The sequence below is a fragment of the Podarcis pityusensis genome, assembly GCF_964106645.2.
Source record: "Podarcis pityusensis genome assembly, chromosome: 14".
In the NCBI taxonomy this organism is placed as follows: domain Eukaryota; kingdom Metazoa; phylum Chordata; class Lepidosauria; order Squamata; family Lacertidae; genus Podarcis; species Podarcis pityusensis.
Genome location: NC_138039.1, coordinates 11558234 through 11568458, shown reverse-complemented (window position 1 = coordinate 11568458; position 10225 = coordinate 11558234). Strand labels below are relative to the sequence as shown.

The 10225-nt window shown below is 42.7% G+C and overlaps 1 protein-coding gene across 4 annotated transcripts in view; it reads right to left on the bottom strand.

The window, feature by feature from the left end:
- The window catches only part of TRRAP (transformation/transcription domain associated protein), a 154500-nt gene extending 145252 nt beyond the window's left edge, over nucleotides 1-9248 (bottom strand). For 3 of the 4 annotated variants that reach the window (XM_080980887.1, XM_080980889.1, XM_080980890.1), the window contains exons 1-7: nucleotides 9106-9248; nucleotides 4849-5015; nucleotides 4017-4066; nucleotides 3019-3129; nucleotides 2699-2803; nucleotides 1373-1456; nucleotides 31-87 (exon numbers count right to left, since the gene is read on the bottom strand). In XM_080980887.1, coding sequence (XP_080837013.1) covers nucleotides 31-87; nucleotides 1373-1456; nucleotides 2699-2803; nucleotides 3019-3129; nucleotides 4017-4066; nucleotides 4849-4948 — 507 coding nt within the window. In that variant the 5' untranslated portion in view covers nucleotides 4949-5015; nucleotides 9106-9248. Of the gene's footprint in view, nucleotides 1-30; nucleotides 88-1372; nucleotides 1457-2698; nucleotides 2804-3018; nucleotides 3130-4016; nucleotides 4067-4848; nucleotides 5016-9094 lie in introns of all 4 variants that reach the window. The other variant, XM_080980888.1, reaches the window with a different exon arrangement.
- Nucleotides 9249-10225: the final 977 nt, after the last annotated feature.

Here is a 10225-nt window from a genome sequence, read left to right as displayed (position 1 = left end):
AGAAGTCGAAAAAAAATAATTAAGACCTACCACTACTTTTGGAAGCTCCTTGTAAATCTGTTTCACAAAATCCAAAAAATGATGTATCTGTGGAAAGGGAGAGGAAAAAAGTATGAGTCTATGTTCTAAAAAACTTTTTTTTAAGCCATTCTATTTCTAGGTATTCACAATGAACAACTTTAAAAACAAAGGAAGTGAACTGGGCAGGTTCTAAGTAACTAGTTTTAGGGCATCCAATGATTTAGCATGCCCAGTAGGATTACCGCTCTCTTGCCAGCTTACACCGATACAACAGTATTCATGGATATGTAGGATGGAGCTGTTTAAGAAACTCAGACCCAAGTCCTTTAGGGATGCAGAACCCATTGCTCAATTATTTTATGCATTGGCCATGCCTAAGTTTAATTTGGGAACTTAGAATTCCAACAAGTGATCTGAATTGTCTCTATACTAAAGCACAGTATGTGAAACAAGCAAGATGAATTTGAGCCCTTAATGCAGGATGGCAAATATGACCTAATAGGCGTTACTGAAACCTGGTGAAAGGAGACTCATAAATGGAAAGAAGATTTAGAGGGGTATAACCTGCTCAAAAGGAACAGACCACCAGTAAGGGTGGATAAGAGGAGTTATGATAGCCATCTTCAAATATCTTAAGCGCTGTCACATGAAAGATGGAGCAACCTTGCCCTGCACCCCCCAAAAAAGCTCAACAACTTTGACCTGAACCCCAGAAAAGGGGGTAGATCACTGCCAGTTTTTAACTCTGTGAGTAGATCGCACCCCTGCTGAATAACACACACCCCACACTCCAGAGAGACAGAGGGGAGCATAGGTAAAAGGAGGGGACAAGACCCTTCCTTATGTGAACTTAACAGCACAATCCTATATACATCTACTGAGAAGGATGTCCCAATGAAGTTCAATAGGGCTTCTTACTGAGTACACAATTGCAGCCTAAGTTGATTCATCCAATAAGATAGTGTGTACTATAATAGTAAAACAGAAAGCAAATGATTCCTTTACAAGTATTCTAATAATTTATGAAATCTATCCATAAAATCCACAACTGTATGCACTTTTTCTCATAACTTGAAGCTTAAGTACTTAATTACAATATTCTAAGGTTTCTGAAACCTCCCAGAGATTTCATAAAGAGACAGCAGCACTGGTACAATTCTTTTCCATTGCATTTTCAATTATTATTAGATTATGTTTCTAATATAACAGCACAGAATCATAGAACTGTAGGCATGGAAAGGACACCAAGGTTCATCTAGTCCAACCCTCTGCAATACAAAATCACAAATCAAACATATCCAAGTAGTAATACAAAAATAAAACTTTAATAGTACAGGAGAAAGTAATTTACCTCTTGTGTGATTGGTGGCCGGAACTGCTTGTGCAATTCAATGATTATCCTCAAACAAATAAGTACATTTTCTTCATTTTCAGTCTAAGTGTAGGGGGAAAGAGAACAGATTTATTATTTCATGACTGAATTCCTGAACTTTTAAAATAATGTTACAGTTGTCATAGTTTCTGAATTATTCAGAAAAGTTTATTTGCTTCTGTGAAACAGTAATTCCTTAAAAATAATCTTTATTGTCATTTTGTTATGAGAGAAGAAGCCCAAGGTACATAGAGACTTTTCACAAATTACATGAAAATGTTATATAGATGGTATCTAACACCTAGTAGATTGCCAAAAACGCATAAATCAAAATCGAATAAGTGTTGGAAATGCAAAGAAAAAGAAGGTACTTTTTATCATATGTGGTGGTCTTGTAGTAAAGTTAAAGCTTATTGGGAAATGATATATAATAAACTGGAAAAGATGTTCAAGGTAACATTTGTAATATAAAAAAGAAGAAGAAGAAGAAGAAGCTTTTCTCTTGGGAATTATAGGTGTAGAACTACCCAAACAGTACAGAAATTTATTTATGTATAAAAGATGGGAAATGGTTTATTGAATATTTACAAACAAATCGTAAACAGATAAAGACACTGGCAGAATTACTGTAATACCCTGCAGTTTCAAAAGAACATATAATCAAAATAGATGAATAAAAGATTAAGTTGTTAATTTAGAATATGCAGGAAATGATAAAATAAATTTAAGGAACTGCAGAAAGAGGAAGGAAGGAACTCGAGGTTTGAAATGTTAGAACTATTATTAAACTATTGAAATGTATATAAACAAAAACTATAAATAAAATTATAAAAAACATAGAGACTTTTCACAACAATGGGGACAACAATAAAACATAACAAATTAGGAAAGGAGGAGGGGAAAACCAGGATGTAGCAAAAACATGCAATGTAGTTTTACACAGTGATCATAGAGAGGAATAAGAAAGTAGGTTAATCTTCTACAAAACCTCTCCACACAAGTAACCTGGAAAATTGGAGGTTTGGTGCATTCACATCTGAGTTGGCAAAGGATTTTTTTTTATGCCACATCAAATGAAAACGGTCTATTTTTCACTTGCCCCTAAGGGCTCTCATTCGCTGCATTAAGTGTCTCATATACAAGCACATTGGAATAACAGAACAACACGTGACATTTAAATAGTACTCCATCACTTCTAGTTATCTTTCCAGTTATGAATTTTCAAAGGTAGGTAAATCCACAACAGGAGTAATTCTAAAAAAAAAAAAAAAATGTTGCTAAGATTATATTTTTAAAGTACAGTACCTCTAGAAATCTGAACATCACAGATAAGATATTTTTGGTGTGGGGTCGAAGATGTTCATTTGTTGGTATTCTATGGATTATTTCCAGAACTAATTTTCTCAGTTGCTGGGGAGGGATAAAAGAAGGAGGGTCATCAAATCAAAATGATCAGTGAAAAGTCATACGGTAAAGCCCTAACAGCTTGAGGAACATGTTAAAGAAAAACACAGATAAAATCCCAATATGCATAAATAACAAAGCTTCCTTCTGGTTTGCCAAAAGGACTCATTGAATGAAAGACAAAGCCTGAGAGAAAGAGAAGAGTTCATTTCAAAATATACCTGTGCTGGCTTTTCCTGCAGAAATTGAACCTCTCCGTCCTGGAGAAAAGTAAGGAAGCGAGGAATGATGTGTTCCAGGAATGTGGAATACTGCTGGGATGACGTCACATTCTAGTAGGAGAAAACGTTTTAAGGATCCTTATTTCAAACATTTACGCGATGTGGAATTAAGCACTTTAGTGAAAGCATGGCAGTCAAAGGTTTCATAGCCAACCACTTCAAGCTGCTGCAGCTACTAAAACAAAACAAGCCAAAAATTCTTCAAGCTGCTATTTCGCTCGTTTTGAGGACAACGCATACATATTGCCAGGCTAGAATAGAGCGCTGTGCAAATGGCCAACAAACTTGCAATCCCACTGTCTCCTTCCCAATACTTGAACTTCAGTGTGTTTCAGCAAGCCCACAAGAGTAAGTAGCCTGCTCCTCTTACAAAAGAAAATTTGCTAGCATACTTGTGATTTGCATTGCAATGCTGGCTGCAAAAAGAACAAGCCCCCTCCACTGTGGCCAGCTTGGAAATGCAGATTACTGGCCTCTTAGCAGAACAGTTTTTTAAAACAAAAACAAAACCTACCAAGCAGGATAGCAGTGGAATGATGAAGGGATCCACCCCTGCTCCACCAGTTCACTGTGGTTCTGGGTTGGTTAAGGAGGGGAAAAAATTCCTTCCTCTGTGGCCAGCACAGAAACCAAGCAGACTGCTGAAGGAGAGATGGAACAATCTGTCCCTCCTCCACCAGATCAAAACTCACCTGTATGGTATACCTGGTGGGCTATGAGCTCACAGCAAACATGTTATATTCAAGGCTGGCTTGATTTGTGTCTCTGCACCAAGCCTAAGTAGATTTGGGGGCGTGGGACAATTTTAACTGTCCTGATCAGATTTCAGTTGGGTGGGTCTCTAGTAGAGAAGCCACCTTACATAATTATTGTTGGAAATCTCTCCACAAAGGTCTACAATGTTTAGATCAGTAAGACAGCGATCTGATTTTCGTTACCTCAAAGTTTTCGCTGACTTCCTGCATCATCTTCAGCTTTGTTTCATCCGCTACAAATCAAGAATGGAATAATAAAAAGGAAAAAATTAACGACATGTTTGACAGATATTGAAGAAATGCTCTTTGACCGCACTCCAAGAAGCAGTCAGATCTTATCAGTTTGGCTCTCATGACCCAAATTGTGAATTCCACAAATCACAACTCTCACTCAAACACACCTGCACTCGTCCATCTCCACTCAGTCACACACAAGGTTACTTTTTCAGGGTTCAAGAAAATATTTGTCATCATTTTGCTTCTTCATTAAAGCAAAGCTTAAAGTGACGGCGGAGTTTACTGAACCATGGCCTGGTGCAGACACAACTCTGGCTCTCTCCAAATCCTGATTTCTTGGTCATGAACCAACCTCGGGCCCATATTCCCTTCACTCTACAAAACAATTTCCTTTTCTCCCTGAGGACCTTAATCACAGTCTAGCATTCACTCTACAGCAATGCTACTACCTAAAGTGAATGCTAACCAGGTTCACTCTTCACCCAAGGTTTGCAAACCCACTTCAAACTTAAGATTTCACACTGCGGTAAAGATGGGGACTCCTGCTAGCATCAAGAATGCTCAGGATTAGTACAGATAAAATTCAAAATTGTGCTTAAGACCAATAAGAATTCACATATGACAAGAAATATGAAGGTTGAGCACATTCCCAAATTTCGGTTCTGATTTGCAGGCTACAATTTGCAAGAGCCAGTGATACACCTGCACTAGGCCAGTGTGAATAACTCGTCTAGCAGAGGAAGCAAAAATAGAAGAAAAAACCTGAAAATAAACTTACGCGTATTGACATCCGTTAGAGCTGCCACAAACTGGAGGTATTTTTTCATTAAAGTGGTTTGGTCAACCACAGTGGGTCCTTGCGTTGAAACAAATGCCATTTTTCTCTCGTTCGAATGTAAGTTATCACTTACAAAGAAGAGTTAAAGACCTCAAGGATCAGTCAGCCTGTTAAAAACAAAATGCAACGCTACTTTATCAAACAATAATAATTTATACCCCACCCATCTGGCTTGGTATCCCCAGCCACTCTGGGCGGCTTCCAGCAAAATATAAAAAATAATAAAATGTCACAAACATTAAAAACTTCCCGATACAGATGTCTTCTAACAGTTTTGTAATTCTTTATCTCCTTGGCATATGATGGGAGGGTGTTCCACAGGGAGGGTACTACCGCTGAGAAGGTTCTCAAAAGGTGGACCTCAATGTCCAGGCTGAAAGATGGTCGTAGAGACGCTCCATCAGATATACAGAAGCTCCTTCAGCTATACTGAAGCCCGGTGTAAACACACGCATAGTGGGATACCAGGATCACTCCAACCACCCACATAGGATGCTTCAATTGCCCTTCATGCATTGAATTTCACCTTTGCATAAGGAACTGCTCACCTAGGTCCAAACATGAGCAGGCCTCTGGCACACTATCTAAATACCTTATTTTTCGCTCTATAAGACGCACTTTTTCCCCTTCAGAAATTAAGGGGAAATGTATGTGCATCTTATGGAGCGAATGCAGGCTCCTTGGCTTCAGCGATAGCAACACGAAGCCTCCGAAGCGCAGAGGGAGAGCTCCCCCCGTGCTCCTTGGCTTCGCGTTGCTCTCGCTGAAGCCGCCTGAAGCTCCCGGAGTGCACAGAGTCCCGCTGTGCTCCAGGGGCTTCAGACAGCTATCCGAAAGCCTTCCTGCTGCGCTCCGAAGGCTTGTGGATAGCCGCCTGAAGCCTGGAGAGCGAAAGGGGTCGGTGCACACAGATCCCTCTTGCTCTCCAGGCTTCACTTCACTGGAGAGGCGTTGCACAGTTTTCCCTCTCTGCGCAGCGCCCCTTCAGTGAAGTGGGAGGAGAAATGGAAGGGGCTCCGTTTCTCCTGCCGCTTCGCTGACGGGGCGCTGAGTAGAGGGGAGGAGAATTTTTTTTCCCCTGTTCTCCCCCTCCTATGGTCCGGTGCGTCCTATAGAGCGAAAAATACGGCAACTCAAGTTTTGCTGTATAAGGACCCAAAGCTCCCACTGCCACATTTTGCAAGCAGCTGAAATGTCCAAACACTTTTCAAAGACAACCAACCCCACACATTGCAGTAATCTAACCTGGATGTGACCATGGCATGTTGAACCGTAGTCAGATCTGCGTTCTCTAAAAGGCCTTTTCTGTACTTTTCTGAGATTAAGCAGTAGCCAAAATGTGACTGCAGAACAGACTGACGTAATGGCACTATACTTCCTGCGCTTCGACTTATGGAATGAGCTAATGTTTTCCTTCCTTGCATGTGTGACATTGAAATAATTATTTGGGGACTGAAATGAATTCTGCCCCTTCTGTTGTGAAATACGACTGACAAAAGTGTTGAGGGTGGGGCATATGTGCATCTGAATAAGATGTTTTAATTTTCCTCTCAAAATATTTGTTATATAAGTTATTATTTATATCAAAAACTCCTATCCCAGTTCTCTCTTCCAAAAAGAAGTTGCTTGAAGCAGGTTTAGAGAGATAAAAAGAAGAACAAAAATAGCAATGATCAATTATTTAAAAACACCATCACCGGCCTAAAAGCAGCAGCAAAAGAATAAAGACACAAAAAGCCAAAACTAATAATAAACATATCAAATTAAGCAACAACAAAAGCAAAGGCTTGTTTGCAAGGAAATGACTTCAGTTTGCCATATATTTATTTTGTAGGCATTCCACTGCAGTAGTTGGAAGTCCTTCATTAAACATTCTTAGGGCTACATACAGTGTTTGGCCAGACAAGACGGTCAGCCAACATGATGCCCTCCAGGTGCTGTGAACTACAACTGCCATCATCCTTAACCAAGTAATGGCTAGTGGTCAAGGATTATGGCAGTTGTAATGTCTGGAGGGCAGTAGGTTGGGAAAGGCTGCTTTAAAAAGACACGGGCTTAGACCCAGGAACACAAACGTGCCACAAAGGATGCCCACTTCTGTTCTAAAGTGCTTGCTATTGTGCATTTGTGTATCATCTCTAGAACTAAAGCCAGTGGGATTCTTTACTTGAAAACTAATTACACTTAGTAATATTTCCATGCAATTGCTCAATCAATGTTTATTTAATTAGGTGACAGGGTAATCGTTCTATATAAAATATATTAAGGCTGTACAGTAGCCAATGTTAGTCCTACTCAGAATCAATCCACTGAAATTGATGGACATGACTAACTTGAGTGCATTAATTTCAGTTGTGTCTACACTGAGTAGAACTTTGTTAGATACAACCCATCATGCAAAGTATTATTGGAGCTAAACCAGTTGTTGTTGTTGTTGTTAAAAACTTTAAAAAACCTCAAAGACTACTGGAAAACTTGTAAAGGTTCAATTCCCCAATTTCAGTCATTGGCCATAACACAACCAGGGCAAACATGTGATGTTTTCAATTGGTAACAGTTCACACGCATTAAAATAGCTGGGTTTTAAACAATACACAGTAGCATGGGAGCATGACAGCAATTGCTGTTGTTAATGCAGGAGAAATCCTGCCATTTAAACAAATATGTTTCAGCACTGGGACAAATTTTTGCCACTGAAATTTACACACTGAAATTCAAAAGTAACATGTCTGGTCTAAGGCAAACCTTAGTGCTGTAAGGAGGATAAATGGAGAAAGACACATCCCCTGTTCGCCAGGATACAAATTTTGGCAAGTAAGGATATACAGTAAATGCTTCCTCTCTCCAGCTCCATTCCAATTCAACATAAGATCTTACATTGAAGGGTGGTATATAAACAAATAAACCCCTTCCACATGAAAGCTTGCCTCTGTTTTGGACTGTTTGCCAAACAGACCCCCTGCCCATATACAATCTACAAAACCTCTGCTGTCAGAGGCAGTATGCCTCTAAGTATCAGTTGCTGGAAATGGCAGGGTGGTAAAAGTGCTGTCAAGCTCAGGTTCTGCTTGCAGGCTTCCCACCAGCCCCTGGCTGGCCACTATACAAATAGGATGCTGGACTAGATGAGCCCCTGGCCTGATCCAGCAAAGCTCTTATGTTCTTAGCCCCCTAAACTGCTCTCACTTCACTTCTCCAAAGGAGCAACCCATCTCCCCTCCCATTCTGCCTCAGGCTATAAATTTGCTTAGAATCACAGAGTTGGAAGGGACCCCAAGGGTCATCCAGTCCAACCCCCTGCAATGCAAGAATCTCAACTAGATCATACCTGCGGAATCTTACAACCCCAATGTGCCAGGTCTTAAAAGGAAGCACAGCTGGTTGGACTTCCTTGAACTCCCAAGTGAGTATGCATGGTTCTACCACCACCCACAAGCCCACAATTTATCCACACAACAACCCTGTAAGGAAGTTAGGCAGAACAGGAGCTGCTTGCCTAAAAGTCAACCAGTGCAGACTTGAACCCGGATCTTCACTATTTTAGTTGAAGCTATGGAACTGGCTCCCACAGGAGGTAGTGACGGCCACCAAGTCTGCTACGCCGGACCCTTCCATCCTTACCCCCACCCCGTTCTCCTTTCACATAAGACGCACGTACTACGTCATCTGCACAACTACCCCCCTGTGAGGTAGGTTAGGCCGAGTGGCAGCGGGTCACGGGCAAGTGGGGATTCGAACTCGGAGCTCCTCGGAGCTCAGTCCCTCAACTTCCTGGCCCCCCCCGTGGGGACTCCATCTCCCATCAGCCTCAGCCAGCGTGGCCAGCGGCGAGGCATGATGGGAGCTGTAGTCCAGCAGCCACCCAGAAGGCGGGAGAGCAGGTGAGGGAAAAGCCACTCTAACCTCTACGAGGCGTCAGGGGCCCCTCAGCGCCTTCGGCTGACTCCTCCCCCTCGCAGGCCACGCGCGCAGCGGCGGACCAATCCTCGGCTCCCGTGCGCTCGGCCCCGCCCCTTTCTTCCCTCCACAGCAGAAACCCCGCCTCCTCCGGCCTCCCTCAGAAGCTCCCGCAGCCACGCCCACTTTCCTCTCAGAACGGGAGGGGGACTCGCCTCGCCCTCCTTTCTTGTCCCCCCTCCCCTTTCCCCTCGCCCCGTTTCCTCTCCGTTTCTCCCCCCCCCCCCACTTTCCCCTCACCAGTCCAGGCCGCGCGGCTCCTTCATGCCTTCCTTTGTTGCCTCCGCGCAGCAGCTGTGGCCGGAGCAGCGACGGCGGCACCAGCGGCGCATGGGCGCCTCTCCTCGCCTGCCCGCCTGCCTCCCCCTGCTGCTTGCCCACCCCAAAGCGGAAGCACACCAAGCGCCACTTCCGGTTAGCTCTCCTCGCTATAGAGATACGAAAGAAACAGAGCGAAGCGCTCCTACTACTTCCGGCCTCCCGTCGAAAAACTGGCTTTCCGCTCTCTCAGGGCAAAAGGAATGTCAGAAAAAGGGGCGGGGTTCATCAAAGAGCGGCTGAGAGCCAGAGCGGCGCCGCTTCACGCCATAGAGATTCGGAGCCTTCAATTGTTCACCGGAAGTTTAGGTTGCATGGTCACTCTCCAACTTTTCCTATATTTATGTCCGTCCCTCTTCTAGCCCTTCGTCCACCAATCAGCGCGCTGCTGTCTTTTTCCCCCCTCCCCGCTTCCCTCGGCGCGCAGGGCAATCCTATGCAAACAGTGGGGCGCGCAGGGCAATCCTATACTGTATAGATCTTTACTGGGACGTGCTTCTACGTTCAATAGGGCGTGCTCTGTAATAAGGGTGTGCAAAGTGATTGCGTAGACCTTATTTTCCTTTTTTCCTCAATGTTAAGCATCAAAATCATACCTATACATCAATAAACTTAACAACAACAACAAAACTCGCCCCCACCTCTCACCCGTGAATTTAACGAAGTACATTAAACAACTATGGTCCATGCGTAGATGAAAGATGCCAGTTTTATAGATTGTCAGACAGGAAAGTAATGAAAGGAAACCATAATTCCATACAATTGTTGGGAGTCTTGAGTTCCATTTGGAGCTCACATATATTTTCTAAATTTCTCCATTAATGCCACCACTGTCAATCCATTTTGTCTCCATATGGAAAGTTGCAAGTACCCTCAATTTTTCCAGTTTTGCGCAATCAGTTGTCCGGCTGCCACAAGCAATAACGTTATTAGTTCCTTAATTTTCAAGAAAAGTAAGGCTGCGATCCTAACATCTCTTACTGATCAGTAAGCCCCATTGAATTCAATATGCCATACTTCTAAGTAGATGTGTATATGACGC